This window comes from Pseudorasbora parva, chromosome 2 (assembly GCF_024679245.1).
Source record: "Pseudorasbora parva isolate DD20220531a chromosome 2, ASM2467924v1, whole genome shotgun sequence".
Lineage (NCBI taxonomy): Eukaryota > Metazoa > Chordata > Actinopteri > Cypriniformes > Gobionidae > Pseudorasbora > Pseudorasbora parva.
In genome coordinates, this window is record NC_090173.1 from 47,748,936 (window position 1) to 47,775,616 (window position 26,681).

Consider the following 26,681-nt stretch of genomic DNA (forward strand, 5'->3'; position numbering starts at 1 on the left):
TTTTTATGCTACCTTCACATGCTGTTGGAAATGTGATAATTCCCATTTCTGAAGTCATGATAATGATTACGAGCTCATCACACTCAAGTTCGAAATGGCAGGGCGTTCATGAGCTATTTTACCTAGGAAACTTGTATTTATTACAATTCCAAAAGCATGTAAAGGCAGCACAAGACTCCACTCAATTTAGCATATTGAGCTTTGTTTTTTCTTCTGAACCATCCTAATACTCATCTACCCCATATATCAGTAATTGTTTCTGCAAAGTCTTCTCTTTGAATACGATTTTTGTCACATTACATCATGACAAATACTCAAAGCAATTTATGAAGATCATTCTGAAGTGATAAGGCTATGTAGATATTACACATATAAAGTCTGGATTAATAGCTGCTTTAAAATGTTCAAACAGCAGAGGGTATCAGAGCCTTCACAAACCGATCATCAATTATCTTTTAACAGCCAATTAGTTTCCCAGGTGAATGATGTTTCGTGTGATTAGTTATTCGCACTAATTGAACTGATGAAGGTCTATAAATACACTTATCGCCAAATACATGTATGTTTGTATTTGTAGGTTGTTGGTTTTTTTGGGGGTTTTTGAGAAAGTAAAGTTTGGGGTTTTGGAGTGCTAAGGGATTTGGTTCTTTGGCCCACCATGGATCAAGGATGGAAACAGTGAGTTTATTTCTTCAATCTGTGTTTGTAAATGATTATCCATATAGTTAATTTACATTGTATATATTTACTTGTAGGATACCCTTGTTTGTAATCCTCCTGCTTTTGAGTAATGCTTATGGATTTAAAGGTAAGATTTCTTTGACTTTTCTCGTCTTGCCAAGTATAAGACTGAACAACCTTCTGACTATGCTTTCTTGCCTCATGCAGTCCTGTCCTCTGGCTCAGAGGTCCCTGTGACTGGAATTTTGCCTAAAGAAATGGGACTCCTGAAAAGGCTGAACTTACTCCAGTTTGTTAAGGGTAGTTTTTCTAGCAGGCATGAATCAACAGCTGACTCTGGGTCTTCCTCACACCAACGTGCTGACAGACAGCCTGCTAACTTCCAGCATCCATGGAAGCCATTTGCCTCTACTGGCAGTTCTGGCACTCAGTCAGGGTCCTCTACTCCCTTTAACCTGCAAGGCAGCACTGCATATGGTGGATCACAGCAACTTCAAGGTACCACAAGTCAGTATAGCTCTGCGACTCAATCCTCATATCCAAGCCTAGGACTATCCTCACGTCTAGGTGCTGAGAGCCAGTCTGTTAAAGCCCAGAGTTCGCATAAGTTTACCTTTACTGGCAGCTCTGGCACACAGTCAGGTTCTTCTACTCCCTTCAACCTGCAAGGCAGCACTGCTTATGGTGGATCACGCCAACTTCAAGGTACCACAAGTCAGTTTCCCTCTGGGACTCAATCCTCCTATCTAAGTGGGACTCCATCCTCCTATCTATCCTCATCCCAAGGTGCTGATAGCCAGTCTGCTAAAGTCCAGTATCCATGGAAGCAGTTTACCTCTACTGGCAGTTCTGGCACTCAGCCAGGGTCCTCTACTCCCTCCAACCTACAAGGCAGCACTGCTTCTGGTGGATCACGCCCACTTCAAGGTACCACAAGTCAGTTTGCCTCTGGCCTGTCTGCTAAAGTCCAGTATCCATGGAAGCAGTTTACCTCTACTGGCAGTTCTGGCACTCAGCCATGGTCCTCTACTCCCTCCAACCTGCAAGGCAGCACGGCTTCTGGTGGATCACGCCAACTTCAAGGTACCACAAGTCAGTTTGCCTCTGGCCTGTCTGCTAAAGTCCAGTATCCATGGAAGCAGTTTACATCTACTGGCAGTTCTGGCACTCAGCCAGGGTCCTCTACTCCCTCCAACCTGCAAGGCAGCACGGCTTCTGGTGGATCACGCCAACTTCAAGGTACCACAAGTCAGTTTGCCTCTGGCCTGTCTGCTAAAGTCCAGTATCTATTGAAGCAGTTTACATCTACTGGCAGTTCTGGCACTCAGCCAGGGTCCTCTACTCCCTTCAACCTGCAAGGTAGAACTGCTTCTGGTGGGTCATGGCAGCTTCAAGGTACCACAAGTCAGTTTGCCTCTGGGTCACCATCTTCATATCCAAGTCTAGCACTATCCTCACCCCAAGGTGCTGACAGCCAGTCTGCTAAAGTCACATATCCATGGAAGCAGTTTACCTCTACTGGCAGCTCTGGCCCACAGTCAGGTTCCTCTACTCCTGTCAACCTGCAAGGCAGCACTGCTTCTGGTGGATCACTGCAGTTTCAAGGTACTACAAGTCAGCTTGCCACTGGGTCGCCATCATATCCAAGTGTAGGACTATCCTCACCCCAAAAGGCTGTTCGCAAGTCTGAGGCTGTCCGCAAGTCTGTTGCTGTCCAGGCTTCACAGAAGCAGCTAACCTCTACCTTTACTGGCAGCTCTGGCCCACAGTTAGGTTCCTCTACTCCCGTCAACCTGCAAGGCAGCACTGCTTCTGGATCACAGCAGCTTAAAGGTACCACAAGTCAGTTTGCCTCTGGGTCTCCATCCTCCTATCCAAGTCTAGCACTATCCTCACCCCAAGAGGCAGTCCGCAAGTCTGTTGCTGTCCAGAATTCACAGAAGCAGTATACCTCTAGCTCTGGCACCCCTTCAGGGTCCTCTACTCCCGTCAACCTGCAAGGAAGCACTGCTTCTGGATCACGGCAGCTTAAAGGTACCACAAGTCAGTTTGCCTCTGGGTCTCCATCCTCATATCCAAGTCTCACACTATCCTCACCCCAAGGTGCTGACAGCCAGTCTGCTAAAGTCCAGTATCCATGGAAGCAGTTTACATCTACTGGCAGTTCTGGCACTCAGTCAGGGTCCTCTACTCCCTTCAACCTGCAAGGTAGAACTGCTTCTGTTGGGTCATGGCAGCTTCAAGGTACCACAAGTCAGCTTGCAACTGGGTCTCCATCATATCCAAGTGTAGCACTATCCTCACCCCAAAAGGCTGTCCGCAAGTCTGTTGCTGTCCAGAGTTCACAGAAGCCGTATACCTCTAGCTCTGCCACCCCTTCAGGGTCCTCTACTCCCTTCAACCTGCAAAGCAGCACTGCTTCTGGTGGATCATGGCAGCTTCAAGGTACCACAAGTCAGTTTGCCTTTGGGTCTCCATCCTCCTATCCAAGTCTCGCACTATCCTCACCCCAAGGTGCTGACAGCCAGTCTGCTAAAGTCCAGTATCCATTGAAGCAGTTTCCATCTACTGGCAGTTCTGGCACTCAGTCAAGGTCCTCTACTCCCTTCAACCTGCAAGGCAGCACTGCTTCTGGATCACGGCAGCTTAAAGGTACCACAAGTCAGTTTGCCTCTGCGTCTCCATCATACCCACGTGTAGGACTATCACCCCAAGGTGCTGACAGCCAGTCTGCTAAATTCACATATCCATGGAAGCAATTTACCTCTACTGGCAGCTCTGGCCCACAGTCAGGTTCCTCAACTCCCGTCAACCTGCAAGGCAGCACTGCTTCTGGTGGATCACGGCAGCTTCAAGGTACCACAAGTCAGTTTGCCTCTGGGTCACCATCCTCATATCCAAGTCTAGCACTATCCTCACCCCAAGGTGCTGACAGCCAGTCTGCTAAATTCACATATCCATGGAAGCAATTTACCTCTACTGGCAGCTCTGGCCCACAGTCAGGTTCCTCTTCTCCCGTCAACCTGCAAGGCAGCACTGCTTCTGGTGGATCATGGCAGCTTCAAGGTACTACAAGTCAGCTTGCAACTGGGTCTCCATCATATCCAAGTGTAGCACTATACTCACCCCAAAAGGCCGTTCACAAGTCTGTTGCTGTCCAGAGTTCACAGAAGCAGTATACCAGTAGCTCTGGCACCCCTTCAGGGTCCTCTACTCCCTTCAACCTGCAAGGCAGCACTGCTTCTGGATCACAGCAGCTTAAAGGTTCCACAAGTCAGTTTGCCTCTGGGTCTCCATCATATCCAAGTCTAGCACTATCCTCACCCCAAGAGGCAGTCCGCAAGTCTGTTGCTGTCCAGAGTTCACAGAAGCAGTATACCTCTAGCTCTGGCACCCCTTCAGGGTCCTCTACTCCCGTCAACCTGCAAGGCAGCACTGCTTCTGGATCACGGCAGCTTAAAGGTACCACAAGTCAGTTTGCCTCTGGGTCTCCATCCTCAAATCCAAGTCTCACACTATCCTCACCCCAAGGTGCTGACAGCCAGTCTGCTAAAGTCCAGTATCCATGGAAGCAGTTTACATTTACTGGCAGTTCTGGCACTCAGTCAGGGTCCTCTACTCCCTTCAACCTGCAAGGTAGCACTGCTTATGGTGGGTCACGGCAGCTTCAAGGTACTACAAGTCAGCTTGCCACTGGGTCTCCATCATATCCAAGTGTAGCACTATCCTCACCCCAAAAGGCTGTCCACAAGTCTGTTGCTGTCCAGGCTTCACAGAAGCAGTTAACCTCTACCTTTACTGGCAGCTCTGGCGCACAGTCAGGTTCCTCTACTCCCTTCGACCTGCAAGGCAGCACTGCTTCTGGTGGATCACGGCAGTTTCAAGGTACTACAAGTCAGCTTGCCACTGGGTCTCCATCATATCCAAGTGTAGCACTATCCTCACCCCAAAAGGCTGTTCGCAAGTCTGAGGCTGTCCGCAAGTCTGTTGCTGTCCAGGCTTCACAGAAGCAGTTAACCTCTACCTTTACTGGCAGCTCTGGCCCACAGTCAGGTTCCTCTACTCCCGTCAACCTGCAAGGCAGCACTGCTTCTGGATCACGGCAGCTTAAAGGTACCACAAGTCAGTTTGCCTCTGGGTCTCCATCCTCATATCCAAGTCTCACACTATCCTCACCCCAAGGTGCTGACAGCCAGTCTGCTAAAGTCCAGTATCCATGGAAGCAGTTTACATCTACTGGCAGTTCTGGCACTCAGTCAGGGTCCTCTACTCCCTTCAACCTGCAAGGTAGCACTGCTTATGGTGGGTCACGGCAGCTTCAAGGTACTACAAGTCAGTTTGCCACTGGGTCTCCATCATATCCAAGTGTAGCACTATCCTTACCCCAAAAGGCTGTCCGCAAGTCTGTTGCTGTCCTGAGTTCACAGAAGCAGTATACCTCTAGCTCTGGCACCCCTTCAGGGTCCTCTACTCCCTTCAACCTGCAAGGCAGCACTACTTCTGGTGGATTACGGCAGCTTCAAGGTACCACAAGTCAGTTTGCCTCTGGGTCTCCATCCTCATATCCAAGTCTAGCACTATCCTCACCCCAAGGTGCTGACAGCCGGTCTGCTAAAGTCCAGTATCCATGGAAGCAGTTTACATCTACTGGCAATTCTGGTACTCAGTCAGGGTCCTCTACTCCCTTCAACCTGCAAGGTAGCACTGCTTATGGTGGGTCACGGCAGCTTCAAGGTACTACAAGTCAGCTTGCCACTGGGTCTCCATCTCCAAGTGTAGCACTATCCTCACCCCAAAAGGCTGTCCGCAAGTCTGTTGCTGTCCAGGCTTCACAGAAGCAGTTAACCTCTACCTTTACTGGCAGCTCTGGCGCACAGTCAGGTTCCTCTACTCCCTTCAACCTGCAAGGCAGCACTACTTCTGGCGGAATACGGCAGCTTCAAGGTACTAAAAGTCAACTTGCATCTGGGTCTCCATCATATCCAATTGCAGGATTTGAGGTGAGGATAGGTGCTGATAGCCAGTCTGCTAAAGTCCAGACTTCACAGAAGTTTACCTCTACCTTTACTGGCAGCTCTGGCACCCCGTCAGGGTCCTCAACTCCCTTCAACCTGCAAGGTAGCACTGCTTCTGGATCACGGCAGCTTCAAGGTACCAAAAGTCAGTTTGCCTCTGGGACTCCATCCTCATATCCAAGTCTAGCACTATCCTCATCCCAAGGCGCTGACAGCCAGTCTGCTAAAGTCCAGTATCCATGGAAGCAGTTTGCATCTACTGGCAGTTCTGGCACTCAGTCAGGGTCCTCTACTCCCTTCAACCTGCAAGGCAGCACTGCTTCTGGATCACGGCAGCTTAAAGGTACCACAAGTCAGTTTGCCTCTGGGTCTCCATCCTCATATCCAAGTCTAGCACTATCCTCACCCCAAGGCAAGAAGTCTCCAAGATTGCAGCCTTCACAAGACCTTCAGGCCTCACGTGCAGCTGCATCACAGTTTGATTACTACTACCCCGCGAAGGGTCTCTAGAAACCTGCCACACTTCAGAGTAATTTCTTCTGGAATATAAACATCTAATAAATGTTTTAAAGCAGTTATTGTACTCGTTTCCTTTTCTTCAGTTTGTCTATTGATCCAAATTTTACATGATTTAAGCTTGTAAAATGTATTAGACAAGTGTTAAACAACTGCAAGTTCTACTGGGCAGAGATTTAAATTAGTAACTTTCCCTGAACTTAACCTGAGATTTAAAATGAGACTGTCTACAAGACCAAAAGATTTAAGTTACAAACTGCAGTTTGTTGTAAGTGGTGCTACAGGGTTTGAGTGGGAGAACCGGCCTGTTACACTTTGTTTGGCTCTTATTAATGCTAGATTACTAAAGACTTTCTACCAACTTCTGACTTGGGGTACATCTATCAAAACTGACTTCAGTGAGGCTCAACATTTGATGTTAATGTGTGGGGTAATACTGATGTATTATGTTGTAGAGTAAAATGTCTTGATCTTGTGTTCACCACATATCTTCAGTAAATCAACCAAAACCCCATTTATATAATCCATTGCTTTTGGGATGAGGGAACCAAAAGTGCTAAAATGCTAACCCGCTCAGTTTTATCACTGAGGTGGCAAGCAAATGTATTTGTACAGATGTACACGTGACAAACAATTGTAGTCCAAATAGGGCTATAGGGTATGTTTACAAAGCACTGTTTTCAAATCCAAACTAAATACATTTTATGCCTTTTGGCCGTTCGTTTACAGGACAACAGCGCTTTGAGTATCTGAGTGCAAGCTTCTGAAAAAAGGTTTCAAATGCAAGGTTTTAAAAATTATAATTTTGCCATCTCCATGTAAACAACAAAAATGTGAATCTGTGAAAACTGTCATGTACATGTGTTACAAGTTCACGCATGTGTTAGGTGTGTTTAGAAATTTAGCCGCAACGAATCTCATCTGCAATGAGTGTTGTCTAGCAACTCTCAATACACTTCTGAGCTGTAAAAACCAAACTGGTCAGGCCAATCACATCGTGTATAGAGTCTGTGGGCGGGGCTTAACATGACGCCAGAGTTGCACTTGCGTGCTACTAGTAAACACAAGCTGGCGAACGGTGGTCTTTCTAATCAGCTTTGACCACGACTCTGGAAGACTTGGAGTTAAGCTTTTCTCTGAGGAAAGAACAAGGACTTCAGTGCCGTTCTTTCTTAAAAAGGGAAGATGTGTTCTGAGTTTTGTCGACTGGATATGTCTGGCAAAAGTTTAATCTATCATCTAGCTCTTCACGTTGCTCTGTTTGGTTGTAGCACTATCCAATTGCGTTCAGAGGGAGTTTAAAAGATCACCGTTTATCCCACTCATCGGATTGAGCCCTGTCAATGTTAAGTTTCCAGACCAAACATCTTGATGTGGGTCTGGTTTGTCAGGCTAAATGTAATCTCCAACTACTGACCTGGCATGCATAATACAGCCCTTTTAGTCATTTTCTGTGAACTCGGCTGTGTACCAATTAACAGGGTCCCTAGGAAGGTTTGAGGCAATTATATAGCTACTTCTGTACATAAATCTAATACAGCCTAAATTACCATACTTTTATTTAATATAGCCTACATGCATCCATACATCAAGTATTAATTCATTATAAATCTCACTTAATCTAATTTGTCCAATTCAAAAGCCTAAACTAAATGATAAATGTATGTTGCGATGTTTAATGTGAAAATAAAAATGTGGTAGCCTATGTCTTTTTAATCTTAAATAAAGTTGCTAAGTAAAGAAAATACTTTATGAATATTGTCGCTACACTGCAGTGTGGGCATTTTTGTGTGTTGCTCAGTGTTGAAGTGTTTTGGAGCCGTATTCACAAAACATCTTAAGGCTAAAAGTAGCTCCTAAATTGCCGATTTAGGAGAGACTCTAAAAAATAATGGGTTGTGTCAATCCTAATTTTAGGACTCCTAGATTTTTTTTAGCATTAATCTAGCTCCTAAATTTATGGAACGCTAGGAGTAGTCAAGAGGAATCCTAAGTCTAAGACCAAATCACAAACAATCATAATGGCTCTTGCAGCAACGACACTATACAACGCTGAGGCAAAAGGGATAATTAATGTATCTTTAATATAAAAAAAAAATACAAGCATATTTGATGTGCTGTCCAAAGCAATCGAGAGCTACGAGCTCAGAATTTAGTATTTGTAGTTTTTGTTTGGTGGTTTGAGAAAGTAAAGTTTGGGGTTTTGGAGTAGAGGTCTGTTCTGCATTCCCGTGGCTGCCAGATATTTTGCGCTGCGGAATTATTTGTGACTAAAACACGGTATCGGTCGGTTGGTAACTCTGTGTAATTTGAACAGGAGCGGTCTGTCATTTAATATCACGTTCCCGACATCCTTTCAGAACAGCATATCTAAGTTTTACTTAATCTTAATCTTATCGACCACCCGGTATAGCCTGCACTCAGGTCCGTTATGCACACAATGCACGCATGGACCAGTTCTTTCTGCGTCATGCATTATATTTGCGGGATGTGCTATGCGCGCAGCATGTGCATAGCGGTCCTAAGGGCAGACTGTACCGGTAGTAAATATACAGCCCTCAGAACAGGAAGGTTGTCGATGACTGACAGAGCAGAATAAGTATGGCAGAGCAAAGTGTGGATGCACTGTCCTTGAAGGACATTCAACTTGGACTGGAAAAGGGTCAGTTTACTAAGGCCGAGTCCAATAAAAATCTTGTAGCCAATCAGCAGGTAAGGGGCGTGTCTAATAATGATGGTGAGAAGAGCGCACTCAGTGCAAGTCATTATTCAAAACACACGACACACAATGGACATTAGCTGAGAACTAACATATGCTGGCTTTTGCTTGAAAATGCTTGTGTGTCATGTTCGCTTGTTTTTTAATTTGCGATCATATTGTGGCTCACTTCAGCGATGATAAAGACCCGTTCATGTTCCAAGTGTCCTCTCACAAAATGTGTCTGACAAGTAAGAGACTATACTCGTATATATATTTTGGTTTACCCTATTCATGATCTATATAACCCTAATCCGGTCATAATTGTAATATCCTGTTAGTTGGACTCGTGCGCATGCTCTAATCTTGTCATAATTGTAATATGTCATTAGCTGGACTGTCATGCTCGACGTTACTCGTGTACAATCGAGTTGTTCATGAGAACGGTTTGATCAAGCGTCAATATGACCAATAGACTCATCGATTCTATGCTCAGTAAATAATTATTTTCCTCTCTACTTCTCTGCCTTCCACTTTCTCATCTTTATGTTATATGATGTGACAAGTGTCCCGAGCGCTCATCAGCGTCGCCCTGGAAACAAGGCGGGAACACCTGCACCCACTCATCACAGGCTGAGCCGTCACAGCTGCAACTCATCAGCGGGCGGCTTTATAAGCCTGCCCGCCGCCCAAAGAGGTGAGAGATGTCTCCAGAAGACTCGGCTAACTGTTGTCTCCATTCTCCCTCCAGAGAGCAGCGTGTGACGGCCAGCACTCACTCTGAGCACGGATCCAGATCACCGCGAGCACCAAGGACGCAAGAGAGACCACACCGAGCACGGAGCACCGCACTCAACGCACTTTCACTTTCACTGTTGTCAATAAATCCACCCTTCGGGGAAATTCACCTGCCCTCCTGTGTCGTGTACTTCTTCACCCCGTCACACTGGTGGAGAATGCGGGCAAGAGTGTGAAGAAGTACCGACATCAGGTTCACGTGGAGTGGTTCCCGTTTCCCCGAGACTTTTTCCCTGGATTTATTTTTTCCCCACACTTATTGTTTTTTCCCTCTGTTTCCCCAGGCGGCGCTCCTCCCTGCAACGATGGAGGAACTGTTGAAACACCTCACCGAGGTGAGCATCCGCCAGCAGCAAATTATGGAGCATATGGCCTCTCGACAAGACACTACCGAGCGGGAGCTGCTCACACTGCGGGCGGCCGCTGCCCAACGCGCTCCGCTGCCTGACCCTCGCGCCCAAGCAACCCAACTCATGCCACGGATGACCGAGCACGACGATGTCGCCATATACCTGGAGATGTTTGAGACCATCGCTACCCGCGAGGCGTGGCCAGAGGATGAGTGGGCTCGCATCGTTGCCCCGCTGTTGACCGGGGATGCGCAGCGGGCGTACTTCGCGCTTCCCCCTGCGCAAAGCACTTCGTATGCGGTGCTAAAGAAAGAGATCCTGGGCCGGGTCGGGCTATCCGCGATCAGCGCTGCACAACTCTTCCATGACTGGTCCTATGACCCACGGCGTCCACCCAGACTCCAAGCCGCGGATCTCTCCCGTCTGGCACAACACTGGTTGCTGGCCGAGGGTTCCACCGCCATCCAGGTAGCGGAGCGCGTTGTCATTGACCGCCTCCTGCGCGCGCTCCCGCGCCACCTCCGTCAAGCCGTGGGGATGCGGAAGCCCACCACCAAGGATGAGCTGGTCGAGGCTATTGAGCTGGCGGATGCCACCTTCCACCGGGAGGTCGGGGAGCGAGCGTCGCCTTTTCCCCGAAGGGTGGTCCAGGAGCGACGCACGCCGGAGGGTACCTCGCGACCAGTAGGCAGGCCGGCGGTTCCCGGGCCTCCGGACGAGCCCATGCCCACCGAAGCCCCGCGATCCCCTGGACGAGCATGGCTGGCAGGCTGCGCCGTGCACACAGAGAACGCGCCGCGGGCGGAGGTGAAGATTAACGGCCGTCCCTTCCTGGCTCTCCTGGACTCCGGCAGCGCCATCAGCCTCGTACAGGCGGCAATCCTGCCGCCGCGAGGAGATTCGAAGACCTCCGTCCCCATTGTGTGTGTGCACGGCAATACCCGAGAAGTCCCCGCACGTCGCGTGTCCATCGAGGCCGCCCCGGGCACCTGGGCCATCGAAGTCGGGATCGTCAAGGATCTGCCGGTCCCCGTGTTGCTCGGAAGGGACTGGCCGGGCTTCGACCGTCTCCTCACCGCCGCCACTCAGCCTGTCAGCCAGCCCGGGAGCCGCCCAAAGCGCCGGACCGCGCGGAGACCCAGACGGCGTCCTGTGCTGCTGGCTTCGGACAGCCCCCGAGACGGTGAGTCCACCCCCCAAGCTGCTAACCTATTCTATGATCTCTTCCAGCAGGTCTCGGGGGCCGGGGCGTTCGCCCGCGAGCAGCACGAGGACGACCGTCTGAAGCACTGCTGGGCTCAGGTACGGGTCGCGGAGGGGAAGGACCTACAGCCCGCGCCGCACCCCACGCCCCACTTCAGAATTGAACAAGGCCTGCTCTACTGTGTCGCTCAGCGAAGGGGGGAGGAAAAAAACCTGCTCGTCGTGCCCCGCAGCAAGACCGAGGCAGTGATGGAGATCGCCCACGCACACCCCATGGCAGGCCACCTCGGGGCTCAGAACACCATCCAACGGATCCGAGATCGCTTCCACTGGCCCGGCCTGGAGGCCGAGGTGAAGCGCTTCTGCCAAGCCTGCCCCACCTGCCAGCGGACATCGCCACGAGTTCCTCCCCCCAGCCCGCTGATTCCGCTGCCCATCATAGAGGTGCCCTTCGAGCGAATCGGAATGGATCTGGTGGGTCCGCTGCCGAAGTCCGCCCGGGGGTTCGAACACATCCTCGTCATCGTGGACTATGCCACCCGCTACCCAGAGGCCATTCCCCTCCGGAAAGCCACCACCAAGGCCATCGCTCAGGAGCTCTTCCTTCTGTGTAGCCGGGTGGGCATCCCCACCCAGATTCTGACTGACCAGGGCACCCCGTTCATGTCCCGGATGATGGCGGATCTCTGCAGGCTCCTGAAGGTCCAACAGCTCCGCACAACGGTGTACCACCCCCAGACCGACGGCCTCGTCGAGCGGTTCAACCAGACGCTCAAGCAGATGCTGCGGCGGGTGGCCGCCGAAGACCCGCGGGACTGGGACAAGATGCTGCCCTACGTCCTCTTTGGCATCCGGGAAGTCCCCCAAGCGTCCACCGGCTTCACCCCGTTTGAGCTCCTCTTCGGCCGGCAACCCCGCGGACTGCTCGACGTGGCCAAGGAGGCCTGGGAGCAACAACCGGGGGTACACCGTTCCACGATCGAACACGTGCGGCAGATGCGCGACAGGATCGACCGCGTGATGCCCATTGTCCGGGAGCACCTGGCCAAAGCCCAGCAGGCCCAACGGAGGCACTACGACCGGGCCGCCCAACCCAGAGAGTTCCAGCGCGGGGACCATGTCTTGGTCCTGGTCCCGACCGCCGCCTGTAAATTCTTGGCCACCTGGCAGGGTCCCTTCACGGTCGCCGAGAAGGTCGGGCCCGTCACCTACCGGGTCCGGCAGCCTGGGAAGAGGAGAGCCGACCAGCTGTACCACATCAACCTCCTGAAGCGCTGGGTCGGGACCGGGCCCCAGCTCTCCGCGTTCACGGACTCCCCACCCGTGATGGTAGACATGGACCCCCAACTGTCGGCGGCCCAAAAGTCGGAGCTGCAACACCTGGTCAGTCAGTTTTCTGCGGTGTTCTCCCCTCGCCCCGGGCGGACTCACGTCCTGGAGCACGACGTCCGGACGGCCCCAGGAGTCGTCGTTCGGCAGCGGCCCTACCGTGTTCCGGAGGCTCGGCGACACGCCATTGAGGCAGAGGTACAGGAGATGTTGAGGTTAGGAGTCATCGAACCATCACGCAGCCCGTGGTCCAGCCCGATTGTGATGGTCCCAAAGCCCGATGGCACCTTCCGCTTCTGCAACGACTTCCGCCGGCTCAACGAGGTCTCGGAGTTTGACGGCTATCCCATGCCCCGCGTAGACGAGCTGCTGGACCGCCTGGGGAGGGCGCGGTACATCTCCACCCTCGACCTCACGAAAGGGTATTGGCAGGTACCCCTCTCCGCTCAGGCCAAGCCAAAGACAGCCTTCTCCACTCCGAGCGGCCACTGGCAATACCGCGTCCTCCCTTTCGGCCTGCACGGAGCACCCGCCACCTTCCAGCGGCTCATGGACATCCTGCTCCGACCCCACCAAGCCTACGCGGCGGCCTACTTGGATGACGTGGTGGTACACTCCGAGACCTGGGAGGACCACCTGGACCGGCTGCGGAAGGTGCTGTCGGAGTTACGTCGGGCTGGGCTGACCGCCAACCCCCGGAAATGCCACCTAGGACTCGCGGAGGCCAAGTACCTCGGCTACCAGGTGGGACGGGGCCTGATCCGACCCCAGGAGAAGAAGGTCTCGGCGATTCTCTCCGCTCCCCGTCCCGCCACGAAGACGCAGGTACAAGCCTTTTTGGGGTTGGCGGGTTACTATCGGTGCTTTATCCCTGACTTCTCCTCCTTAGCCTCTCCCCTGACAGACCTGACCAGGAAGGGGCAGCCAGAGAAGACCCAGTGGAGCACCGAGGCGGAGGCGGCGTTCCACCGCATCAAGTCGGCCCTCACCTCGGCACCGGTCCTACGAGCGCCCGACTTCAATAGCCCCTTCCTGCTGCAAACGGACGCCTCCGACACCGGGTTGGGAGCCGTCCTCTCCCAGGTCACCGACGGCGAGGAACACCCGGTGATCTACATTAGCCGAAAGCTGACCCCAGCAGAACAGCGCTACGCAACCGTGGAACGGGAGGCGTTGGCCGTCAAGTGGGCAGTCCTGGAGCTCCGGTATTACCTCCTGGGCCGCCACTTCACCCTGACCACTGACCACGCACCACTACAATGGATGGCCCGGGCCAAGGAGACGAATGCCAGGGTGACGCGGTGGTTCCTGGCGCTCCAGGACTTCAACTTCACCGTCCAACATCGTGCCGGGACGGCCAACGCCAATGCCGATGGTCTTTCCCGGATGTGGTCAGCTTTCGCAGGTCTGTCAGGCTCCACTCCCCAACCCCCCCCAGTTTCCCCGCTTCTCCGCAGGACCAGGACGTCGCTTAGGGGGGGGGAGTGTGACAAGTGTCCCGAGCGCTCATCAGCGTCGCCCTGGAAACAAGGCGGGAACACCTGCACCCACTCATCACAGGCTGAGCCGTCACAGCTGCAACTCATCAGCGGGCGGCTTTATAAGCCTGCCCGCCGCCCAAAGAGGTGAGAGATGTCTCCAGAAGACTCGGCTAACTGTTGTCTCCATTCTCCCTCCAGAGAGCAGCGTGTGACGGCCAGCACTCACTCTGAGCACGGATCCAGATCACCGCGAGCACCGAGGACGCAAGAGAGACCACACCGAGCACGGAGCACCGCACTCAACGCACTTTCACTTTCACTGTTGTCAATAAATCCACCCTTCGGGGAAATTCACCTGCCCTCCTGTGTCGTGTACTTCTTCACCCCGTCACAATGATTACTGTATTATATTTAATGTTCACTTTAATTCTATAACTTCTTATGTCAATTATCTGTAGTTATTTGTTGACTCCATCTGCTTGTTTATTTGTAATAAGCAGGACTGTTACTTTCTTTGTCTCTTGATTGTCCCACAAGCAACCTCGGTTCTTGAAAGGTGCTATAAAAAAACTATTATTAAAAAGGGAATTTTACACACACAATGCACACGTGTACTTAATTTCACATGCATGAAACCAAATTCACGTGCGCAAAATAAAATTATATATTCTTAAAATACATTCCACAACTGCAAAAAACAATTTGTAGCTATACAACTGTGAACAAAAACTTTTCAATGTTTAAAATCTGCAAGTCCATTTTTGAATTTGAATGTGAAAATCATTATTCGTGTGTGAATTGCTGTGTGTGTGTGTGTGTGTGTGTGTGTGTGTGTGTGTGTGTGTGTGTATTTAAGATTTTCCTGGCTCTCCTCCCACCCGGATCCGTCGTATGCTTTAGCCAATCAGATTTAAGCTTATCAATCGACCAATCATAATCGTGTCAGGGCATTTTTTGTGTGTACTTTTTTTGTGTATGGTTAACATGCAATGCATTTTGAAGTGATGAGAGAATGCTCATATTCACTTTTTTACTTACTATAATTCACAGATTTAAATTTTTACTTCACTATAATATTGTTTAGGGTGGTGGGTAAGAATGATCTTAAACACTTTTTTCCAAATTTGTTTAAACTTTCTTTATATGTCAACACATAATTAAAATGTAAGTACTCTGAAAAAGAGAGTATAAAAATCGAGAGACTTTTTAATCTGCAATAAAGATTTTCATCAAGGATGAAACAAGTGACGAAACAAGGAACTTTACCTGCACGTTTATTTCCGCCTTTGGTTTGTTTTTATATTCTCTACCTATGTTTTTTTGATGTATTTATCAATGCTACAAGCTTTGCCTTATAAATATAACTAGCTTGTTACCGAATCAAACAAAAATATATTTTAAACTTTACCAATATCGGTATTCTAGCTTGATAGTGAGTACTAAAAGACAACTTATTTGTTTATATTCATACTGATAAAGTTAGATTTTTTATTACATGTGATTCTGACATGATGTGACTACATGCACTCTGCTCGTCTGAGGTAAATAATCATAGAAAGTAAAAGAAATGGACAGAGCGATCCCATAGACTTCAATGGCGGAAAATGAAGTCAATTAGAAGCACTCACTTCCTGATGGCTCAGACTGAGCTTGACGACGTAGATGTGACGTGAGCAACCTTTCTGACAGCTGTAAGTCTTCTAATAGTTGTGGAAAGTGAAATCTGAATCATGTTGTTTAAATGTTTTGTCCCGTTGATTTTTGCTCACTATGGGCTTCTCCCCATTCTTCTACCTTGACTTTATATGTCTCCACGTCCCCCCGACTGTCTCATAGATAGTAAAAGATTGCTTCTGAGCGTCTCCTCTTGTCTATACGGTAATTTCTCAACTGTGCGACAGAGTCGCGTTGGTTATAACGCAATCGTTAGCGTATTTTTACAAAAACAGCTTCTATAGGGCGATAGTGTAAGATACAAGGTAATGGAGCCTTTTATGCATTGTTGTGTTTCTTTAGAAATAAACAATGGACAAATTTAGGGCTTTATGGACAATGGACAAGTCTTTATGGACAATAGACAAGTCTTTAAACGCCTCTGATGTAAAGTTATTCACTGTCAAAGTGACTCAAAAATGAATGGGAGGCTAACAGCAGGTGATGGCTTGGTTAGCAATGGCCGCCCCTATGGGTGGAGCGCTTTCCGAGTGCTAGATTACCCCTTGTAAATAATGCGTCTTCCAGCTGAGCGGCCGGTGAGGCGCGTTCATGTGTTTTGGGAGCGTGCGTGGCTTTGGAAAGAGCCCAGAAGGGAGAAGGTGGAGTGAATGGAAATAATGAGCTGTCTTTAAAACTGTCAAGAGAAGTCTACAGACACTTAATTTTTATACTTTCTTTTTCAGAGTACTTACATTTTAATTATGTATTTATATATAAAGAAAGTTTAAACAAATTTGGAAAAAAGTTTTTTTAGCCAATTCTTAGCTACCATTAACATGTTCGTGTATGTAAGAAAAAATATCCTGCACTCAAAAAAATACAAAGTTGTGATTTGGGCCCCCTAGCATCCTTGGCCCATATGCCTGGCACACTCTGCAACCCCCCACCCCCCAACGGCTCCCCGTGTGTATTTTTCATCTTCATCGTCCACATTTGAATTCACATTTTCTTTTACTTCCATGGAACACGTCTGCCGTATTTCTAATCAGATTACAGTGAGGAATGTCAGTCTGTGTGTCAGAAGCTGCAGCAGGTTTATCAGTTGGAATGATGGGAGGGACTGAGTCGTCAGTTCAGGTGTTTGGTTACAATAGAAAGTGGAAATAAACCAGGAATGATCTTACAATTGTACAAACTCTCATATGGACAAAGTTTATTAAGACACTTGAGAACACAGTGAATGCTGAGTTGAAGGTAGGTCATGGAAGAATCAGAAACACATTTACCTGAAGTCTGGCTTGAGTGTGACTTGAGGACTGTGTGTGTTTACCAGATTTAATGCATGTAATACTTAATCTTGTGATTGTGAATAAATTAAAGTTTTTTTTAATCAGGATTATAGATATACTAGCATTTTTGAAAACAGAATCCTGATTCAACAACCTCTCACTCCTTTCATATTGTATTATATATATAAATATTTATATGCATTTATATAGTGATGTTGTGTATTTGTATCCTGCTTTGTCTTGACCCGGTTTAACCAGTTTTCCTTCAACAGAAAATGATTGTAAATGTGTCTTGCTTTTGGCCAGAAATTTAAGTCTAAGTATTATTTTAAGGGCAAAAAACATAAAGTATTCACGCCGCTTCTTTTCCCCCCACATTTTGTCACTACAGCCTTATTCCAAAATGTATTAAATTCATTTTTTCTCTCTCAGTTCTACAAACAATACCCCATAATGACAATGTGAAAGAAGTTTGTTTGAAATCTTTGCACATATATAAAAAATATATATTAATAAATAAAAACATAAGTACATAAGTATTCACACCATTTGCTAAATACTTTGTTGAAGCATATTTGGCTCCAATTACAGCCTCAAGTCTTTTTGAGTATGATTCTACAAGCTTGGCACCCATTTTTGGGCAGTGTCTTTTAATTTTCTTTGCAGGACCTCTTCAAGCTCCATCAGGTTAGATGGGGAGCCTCGGTTCACAGCCATTTTCAGATCTCTCCAGAAATGTTCAATTAAACAGATTTAAGTCTGGGCTCTGGTTGGGCCACTCAAGGAGATTCACATTCATGTCCCGTAGCCACTCCTTTGTTATCTTGGATGTGTGCTTAGGGTCGTTGTCCTGCTGAAAGATGAATCTTCACCCCAGTCGGTCCAGAGCGCTCTGGAGCAGGTTTTCGTCAAGGATGTCTCTGTACATTGCTGCATTCCTTTTTCCCTTGTTCCTGACTATTTTCCAAGTTCCTGCCAATGAAAAACATCCCCACAACATGATGCTGCCACCACCATGCTTCACTGTAGGGATGGTATCGGGCAGGTGTTCAGCGGTGCCTGTTTTCCTCCAGACATGACGCATGCCATTTAGGTCAAAAAGTTCCATCTTTGTTTCATCAGACTAAAGACTTTTGTTTCTTATGGGCTGAGAGTCCTTCAGGTGCCTTTTGGTAAACTCCAGGTGGGCTATTGTGTGTCTTCTGGCCACTTTATCATACAGGTCTTGTGTGCAGAGATGGTTGTTCTTCTGGAAGTTTCTCCTGTCTCCTCAGAGAAATGCTGGAGCTCTGTCAAAGTGACCATCGGGTTCTTGTTCACCTCCCTGACTAACGCCCTTCTTCCCCGATTGCTCAGTTTGGCCAGACAGCCAGCTCTAGGAAGTCCTGGTGGTCCCAAATTTCTTCCATTTATGGATGATGTAGACCAGTGTGCTCACTGTGAACATCAATGCTGTAGAAATGTTTCTATACCCTACCCAGATTTGTGCTTCGATAAAATCCTGTCTCTGAGGTCTACAGACAATTCCTTGGACTTCATGGCTGGGTTTGTGCTCTGACATGCACTGTTATCTGTGTAATACAGAAATGTGTATGCCTTTCTAAATCATATCGAATCCACTGAATTTACCACAGGTGACAGGTTGACGCTAATCAAGTTGTAGAAACATTAACAGGTGTAAACAGGATGAACTTGAGCTCAATTTTGAGTGTCATGGCAAAGGCTTGCAATACATGTGGTTTTTACCTCTTTTTTTGTAATAAATATGCAATGATTTCAAACAAAGTTCTTTCACATTTTTATTATGGGGCATTTTTTGTAGAATTTTTGTAGAATTTTGTAGAGGAAAATAAATCAATGTAATTTTTTAAAAGGGGGTGGGGGTTCGGGGACAGGGGGACCATGAACCAGTCAGAAGGGGCCCAATCAGAAAATTCAATTGAAAATAAATACTGGTTTAGAAAATATTAAGCATGATTTTTAAAATTGTATGCAGTGCCCTGTGCCTAATGATAATGGTATTAAATGTGGCACTGCCCAAACAAAAAAAAATTGGGTAAACAGAAAGTTGATGGACCCCATTGACTGCCATAGTATTTTTTTCCTATGCAGTCAGTGGGGCCCAACAACTGATTGGTTACCAACATTCTTCAAAATATCTCATTTTCTGTTCAGCAGAAGAACCGTATCTCTATTCAGTAGTCTGTCCAAGTTAAATTAACTAATCTACTAGTAACATGCAGTAGCTTGGTCAGTCAAACACAAGTTTCATACTAAATACTAACATATAATGCGATATTTAAAAATATATAACTGAGTGTGTACATACTGTAAACACGGACGTGTCGTGGTGTCTCTCTCCTCCTGTTTGAAAATCGTCACCAAGGGGGGCCAATCGTTTTTCGGGGGGGGGGCACGCCCCTGTTTGGAATAAGGCTGAAAACATAACTATGTAAATATAACTTTAAATAAATGTGGGAAAAGTGAAGTGCTATAAATACTTTCTGGATGCACTGTACTCTATGCTGACACACACTTTTAGTAATTGTTTCAAATTTTTCATATTTTTTTTTTAGCATCTGAGTCTCAGAGATGAAGTTCATTTGTTTGACTCTCCTGCTTGTTAGTGGAATTACAGATTCAAAATCAGGTAATTTATTCATCATTGTGAATTATATTTTATATGTATACTTTTGCACAGTTCTGTTTGTCTGGAACAACATCAGGGATTTGCCAGCAGCCATATCACCCTGTAGCCCAAGACTGGTTTCCCACTGAAGCTAAGCAGGGCTGAGCCTGGTCAGTACCTGGATGGGAGACCAACTGGGAAAACTAGGTTGTTGCTGGTAGAGGTGTTAGTGAGGCCAGCAGGGGGCGCTCACCCTGTGGTCTGTGTGGGTCCAAACACCCCAGTATAGTGATGAGGACACTATACTGACAAAGAGCACCGTCCTTCGGATGAGACGTTAAACCGAGGTCCTGTCTGTGGTCGTTAAAAATCCCAGGATGTCCTTCGATAAAGAGTAGGGGTGTAACCCTGGCATCCTGGCCAAATTTGCCCACTGGCCCCTGTCCATCATGGCCTCCTAATAATCCCCATATAATGATTGGCTTCATCACTCTGTCTCCTCTCCACCAATCAGCTGGTGTGTGGTGAGCGTTCTGCCGCAATATGGCTGCCGTCGCATCATCCAGGTGGATGCTGCACACTGGTGGTGGTTTGAGGAGATTCCCCCCTTCTGTATGTAAAGCGCTTTGAGTGTCTAGAAAAGCGCTATACAAATGTAATGAATTATTATTATTATTATTATTATTATTATTATTATTATTATTAAAAGCTTTAGGATGTGTAGTTCAGACCTGCTCTCCTTCTCTTGTAACAGAGCGGTTTGAAGTAGTGGGACCTGCAGATCCTGTGTTTGCTGTAGCTGGTGAAGATGTGATTCTGCCCTGTTCAGTCACACCCAACATCAGTGTTGTGGAAATGAGGGTCGAGTGGTTTAGGGCAGATCAGAAAGACTTACAACTAGTGCATCTCTATGACAATCATGAAGACAGAAACACAGATCAGATTCAGTCATACAGAGGAAGAACAAAACTGACCCATCAAGAACTACTGAAAGGAAACGCATCACTCAAACTCTCAACAGTCCGAGTCTCTGATGAAGGACTTTACAAGTGTTTTATTCAGTCCAAATCCCAGTCTGATGATGCCACTGTTAATGTCAGAGTTGAAGGTGAGGAAACCAGTGAAAACTAGCATGATCTTGTAATGGAACAAACAAAACAAAAAAGCCAAAACCATGACAGAATGTTGTTCTTGTTGATCTATAGCAATAGGAAGTCCTCCAGTGATCACTGTAGACGGGTTTGATCATTCAGGAGGGCTTCATCTACAGTGTGAATCTGAAGGATGGTATCCTGAACCTGTTCTTGAGTGGCTGGACAGTGAAGGAGTGAGTTTGAGTTCAGAAACTACAGAGACACACAGAAATATGGACAGATACAATGTGAAACACACCATCACTGTACATCACAGTAATGACAAGATTCACTGCAGAGTCAAACTGAGACATCACATGCTGGAGGCTCTGATCATCACCACAAGTAAGTACTGACACCGCACTGTCATGCTCTCATTATATTTTTGATGCAGTAAAAACAATTATGATTATGAGATAATTATGTAAAGCTAAAAGCAATATACCAGCTAACAAAGAAACATTCTCATAATTATAAACAAACAGTCTACCAGTACCGTTAATTCTCTTTTGTCCTATACTGTGGTCACTCCTCATTTTATGCTTTCGGAGCTCCTCTGATTTAGACTGATGTGACTCGTTCAGCTTGACACACGCACGCACGCACGCACGCACGCACGCACGCACGCACGCACGCACGCACGCACGCTCTCAATAGACGTAATGGTTTTTATACTGTACAAACCATATTTTCTATCCCCCTACACTGCCCCTGCCCCTTAACCTACCCATCACAGGAAATATTCAGCATTTTTACTTTCTCAAAAAAAAAAACTCATCCTGTATGATTTAAAATCCTTTTGAAAAGTGGGGACTACTGGCTGGTTCCCACAATGTAGGTGATCTCAGGTTTTACTATCCTTATGGGACATTTGGTCCCCACAATGTAATATGGAACCAGCATACCTCGAGTAAGCAAGGGGTGTGATCAACCAAGAATTTAGGGTGTGATTGACGGTAAGATAACTTTGCTTTCTGGAACACCCCCTGGTCTTTAATGATGCTCTCAAAAGTTTAGCATAAAACGTTATTTATACATTGTTTGTAGAAGGTTTCCTTTCAGTCGGTCACGTTCGACGTACGTTGGAACTGACAGATGAATTGGGGATCGCTTTCAGAGACCAATCTACTGACACATGCACACTTTCCCAGTGTTATCCAATCGAATCGCCATGCTGAGTGGGTCTTGCAGAACAGCGGTGAGCAGAGCCCTGATTTCAGCAGAGCAGAGCCCTGATTTCAGAGCTTTCAGCTCAAGCAGATGGGGTCTGACCAGGGAGCTCAAGCAGAGCGCTGGAAGTGCCAGCTTCTGTGGTGTGTTGGTAGTTCCCCAATGTGTCGGTCAGTTCCGACGTACGTTGAACATGACCGACTGAAAGGGAATGTCTTGGTTACGTATGCAACTCTCGTTCCCTGACGGTGGGAACAGAGACATGCGTCCCATCGTCACAGGTGCTGTACCACTGCTGTACGGCTGAGTCACTAAGTTCAGCTCCTCAGTGGAAAAGCAAAGATGTGGTGTATCCACTTACTTCTTTATACCTGTGCTGCGGGGAGGAGCGTGGAATACGCAAAACACATGCCAATGTTCATTGGCTTGTTTAGTTACACTTTTGTAGATTGGTCTCTGAAAGCAATCCCCAATTCGTTGGTCAGTTCTGATGTACGTCTCCGTTTCTTCCTTCAGGGAACAAGGGTTACAAACATAACCGAGACATTTTTAATGTTCTCATAATGTTGGGAGAAAACATTCTTTGAACAACATTCTTGGAACATCCTTTAAACATTTAGAATGAGGCTAAATTAATAAGGTTGTGTGAGCTGTTTTAAAAGAACATCCTTGGAATGTCCCAGTTATCATTCCATAACTTTTCTCTTAAATGTATGTAAAGGTTATGCATGTGTTAGAATTACACAATTTCAAAACAGTGTTCACAAAATCACCATGTATGTCATTAATATTTGATGAATGTTCACACATAATGTTGGCAGAAAATATTCTTTTTCGTATGTGCTGTAAATAATAATGAATTAATTCATATATTTTTTTAGCTCAAAATGGCTTAAAGGGATAGTTCACTTTAAAATGAAAATTATCTGTCATCATTTACTCACCCTTAAGTTGTTTCAAACCTGTATGAATTTCTTTCTTTAGCTGAACACAAGGGACGATATTTTAAAGAATGTCAGTAACCAAACAGTTAACTGGGGCCATTGACTTCCATAGTATTTTTTTTTCCTACTATGGCAGTCAATGGCTCCAGTTAACTCTTTGGTTACTGACATTCTTTAAAATATCGTCCCTTGTGTTCAGCTAAAGAAAGAAATTCATACAGGTTTGAAACAACTTGAGGGTAAGTAAAGGATGACAGATTTTTCATTTTAAAGTGAACTATCCCTTTAAGGTTGAAAAAAATGTGCAGTGTATCCTGGGCTTTAAGGTTGGATGCTTCAAAATCCCCTGTGTTTCAACAATACCGTTCAGTGTGAGCATTAGTGATGATCTCTGAGTTAATGAGTAAAATCACTGAATTAAAGAGGACCAAACATTCAAAGTCACTGTTGGGGTGATCAGTGTTTGTAGTTTTTTTCTTTAACAGTGGGCTTTATTCATGAGTAATTTGCACATAAAATGGCCCTTAACCAAAACAAATGCTTCGTATACCAAGGATTTGGTATTAAAGCTATTATGTAAACTTTTTGCAGTAAAATATCCAAAGACCAATAGGCCAGTGTTATATATTTTGTTCAGTTGGGTACTTACAATATCCCAAATGTTTCCAACTATTTGTAAATCAGGAGAAAATTGCTATTTTAACCAAGGATTTGGGACGTGTGAGAGAGACACCTGTCAATTGCGTCATATCTGCGTTACCCTCGGTTTTATTTTGCAGAAACTCTTTACTCGTTGCAGTGTGCAAGGGCCTATAGCAGCAGCCCAGCGAACGCACAGAGTAACGTCATAACATCATTTTCAGCACACTCAAATTGATCTAATATGATAAACAGTGCTGCGTTAACTCGCGCTCATGACTGGAAAAGCTGAAATGGCACCAGCGACTTTGACATAATAAAAATCTCGCTGTTCACGAGGCGTGAGTTGCGGTCATCTTATTGACAATCGTCATTTAAATCAAATTTACATAAAATAATGGCTTTACGAACGATTTACACAGAATGTTTAAAAAAAATCTTAGAACAGGAATTTGTTAGCTGGGTAACATAATTAGGTTTAATGTATTATGTAATTAAATTATGTAAAAAATATCTTTAAGGTATAGTTCACCAAAAAATAAAATTAGTTGCTTATCTGCTTACCTCCAAGGGCATCCAAGATATAGGTGACTTTGTTTCTTCAGTAGAACACAAATGAAGATTTTTAACTTCAACCATTGCAGTCTGTCAGTCTTATAATGCACTTGATTGGTAACACATGAGACATGTGAGTATGAGAACTATGAGAGTAAAAAAACATGCACAGACAAATCCATATTAAACCCTGACATATTGATGTTTGGTGATCACACGATAATGGCTGTTGGACATAATGGAAACCGATTGTTTCATTTCTTAAGACATCAGTATGTTGTCCCGAGCCGCAGGGTTTAATGTGGATGTGTTTGTGCGTGTTTTTTTACTCTCAAACAGGGGCGGAGCGGGGGGTGGCTAATTGGGCTTAAGCACCGAATGTTTTGTCAAAAGCCCCGAATCTTTTAGTTTAAAAAATAAATTGAAAAATACTTAAACGTTGTTTCATTTTCTCTCTTTCAGTCTGGAGTGGCAAAAAATGAAACAAAAGCTCTATTACCGTGTGTGGCGGTCGGCAATGCATCGCACATCACTCAGCTTGTTTGCCAATGCCAACTGCCAATAAAAACTAACGAAGAAGAATATACATCATCTTCTTCGTCGTTGTCATCAGGGATTGGCAGGCTTTTGTATTTCATCGGCGTCGTAGTTAACTATAGTTAACATGGACATTACACATTTTTTTTAAAGGAACACTAAACCTCACCGGCCAGAGAGAGATTCTGCGTCATACGAAAGTGTTACAGGTTTGTGAATCCACTGTTGTAACACTTGAGTACATGACTGTATTGCTGGCTAGCTAGTGAGTTAACATTAGTTGTTACTTATTAAGGCGAGACATGACAGGTGAAAACATGAGATTGAGATTTTGGGCCAGTTTACTCCCTTAACATATAAGCTTTCATGTCAAAAAAAGAAAGAAAAAAAAGGCAACATTACACATTTAAGGTGGTTATTTCATTATATTTTGTCACCGTGCGCCTTTAGATTTCTACCTGAAATCATCCAAAGTTATTCTAACGCGAGCTCCCGTGCCGTCTCCATTCACAGAAGCATGTCATGCCTGGTATCATTATAAAGCTCTCAGCCTCACACACAGCGCTGTCTAATCCAAATATGGGAATTTTCTTTGTAGAACTAACCAACCGCGAAAGTTTGAAGCCGAAAAACACATCTGATTGGTCAATGTGAATTTCTCACTAAGGGCTGCACTACGGTGAAAATGAGTCATCCTTAAAATGTTTGGTATTTTGGATTCACTACAGCTGAAGAACAGTTAAATACAAAACAGGTTGTAGGCTCTACTGGGTGATTTTTTTTTTTTTTTTTTACTGAGTAATTTATCATTTTCCCAGATAGTATATAGATTTTTAGGCATTATATTATCTCAAACAGCCTGAAAAAATAGTGCATTTAGCTGATGTAAATGGGAAAAAAATCCCCCCAGGTTTGGGCTCCGACCCTGCTCACAAAGATTTGGTTATTATGCATTATACAACTGACAGATTGCAACGGTTGGAGTTAAAAAACTTCATTTGTGAAGAAGAACCACAAATCTGAAGAAACAAAGTCACCTATATCTTGGATGCCCTGGGGGTCAGCAGATAAACATACAATTTTCATTTTTGGGTGAACTATCCCTTTAATGCTTTTCATTGCTTTGTTTTTCAGATAACATGTTTATTTCTTGGAGGACATCAGTCGTCCTGATTTCAGCTGCTGTTGTACTCATTGTGATCGCTGGAATACTGATTGCTATGTTTGTTCATAAAAACAGAGGTAAAGTTCTTTTCTTATTTTCTGTAAACAAATAAGACTTATATACCGGTACTCGTATATATTTAGTTTTATTCTTTTTCTGAAAGTCATGAACAATATTTTTTCCCCCACATCTAAAATGATTGTGTATTGTGTTTAATATCAGTATGGGATGAAAACGTCCCCGGTTACGTATGTAACCTTAGTTCCCTGAGAACAGGGAACGAGACGCTGCGTCAGCTGACGCTACGGGGAACGCCTTCAGCGTGACAGGTGTCTGAAATGCTATCAAATCACAATCCTACTGACCGTCGGCAGCTGGTGATGTCATCACCGTGCGACCAGGAAGTATAAAAGGGCACCGTGCCAACATGACAATATCCGCTTCGTCTGAAGGGACTGTGGGCAGGCACACCTTGAAGCATGGCCATGTGACGCAGCGTCTCGTTCCCTGTTCTCAGGGAACTAAGGTTACATACGTAACCAGGGACGTTCCCTTTCGAAAGGGAACTCGCGCTGCGTCAGCTGACGCTACGGGGAACGATATACCCACGCCGCCATGCTGAGGGGAGTGCACGCCCCTTACTGGCAGTGAGAACTGCCTGGACGAGTGTTCGCAGGAAGTCTGAACCACTCCCCCTCTAGCCACACAGGCTGCCAGTGACATCATTCCCTACGGTCATAGCCCAAGCTATATGCCTAAGAGAGAACCTAAACAAGTTTTAACTGAGGTTTCCTTCTCTCGGCTTGCTCAAGGGCCGGGGACCTACTACTTCGAAGGAAGGAGTCCCTTAAGGGAATGTGGCTAGGGGACCCGAGGGCGCCCCAGCCGTCACT

The 26,681-nt window shown here is 46.2% G+C and overlaps 2 protein-coding genes across 2 annotated transcripts in view; both read left to right on the forward strand.

Annotated features, from left to right (window-relative positions):
• The first annotated feature begins 569 nt into the window (after positions 1–569).
• Positions 570–6,206, forward strand: LOC137049076 (serine-rich adhesin for platelets-like). Its single transcript, XM_067427466.1, has 3 exons — positions 570–678; positions 756–808; positions 889–6,206. The coding sequence occupies exons 1-3, from the start codon at positions 659–661 to the stop codon at positions 6,204–6,206; spliced, it is 5,391 nt and encodes a 1,796-aa protein (XP_067283567.1). The 5' UTR covers positions 570–658.
• Positions 6,207–16,889: 10,683 nt separating this feature from the next.
• LOC137049085 (butyrophilin-like protein 3) overlaps positions 16,890–26,681 on the forward strand; it is a 111,698-nt gene continuing 101,906 nt past the window's right edge. Inside the window, exons 1-5 of the mRNA XM_067427474.1 lie at positions 16,890–16,981; positions 19,593–19,666; positions 20,397–20,753; positions 20,851–21,123; positions 25,758–25,865. Coding sequence (XP_067283575.1) covers positions 19,609–19,666; positions 20,397–20,753; positions 20,851–21,123; positions 25,758–25,865 — 796 coding nt within the window. The 5' untranslated portion in view covers positions 16,890–16,981; positions 19,593–19,608. The remainder of the gene's footprint in view (positions 16,982–19,592; positions 19,667–20,396; positions 20,754–20,850; positions 21,124–25,757; positions 25,866–26,681) is intronic.

Coding starts and splice junctions, on each gene's coding strand:
- LOC137049076 (XM_067427466.1), top strand. CDS start 659: ATGGATCAAGGATGGAAACA. Junction 679..755: donor ATGGATCAAGGATGGAAACA/GTGAGTTTATTT, acceptor ATTTACTTGTAG/GATACCCTTGTTTGTAATCC. Junction 809..888: donor TAATGCTTATGGATTTAAAG/GTAAGATTTCTT, acceptor TGCCTCATGCAG/TCCTGTCCTCTGGCTCAGAG.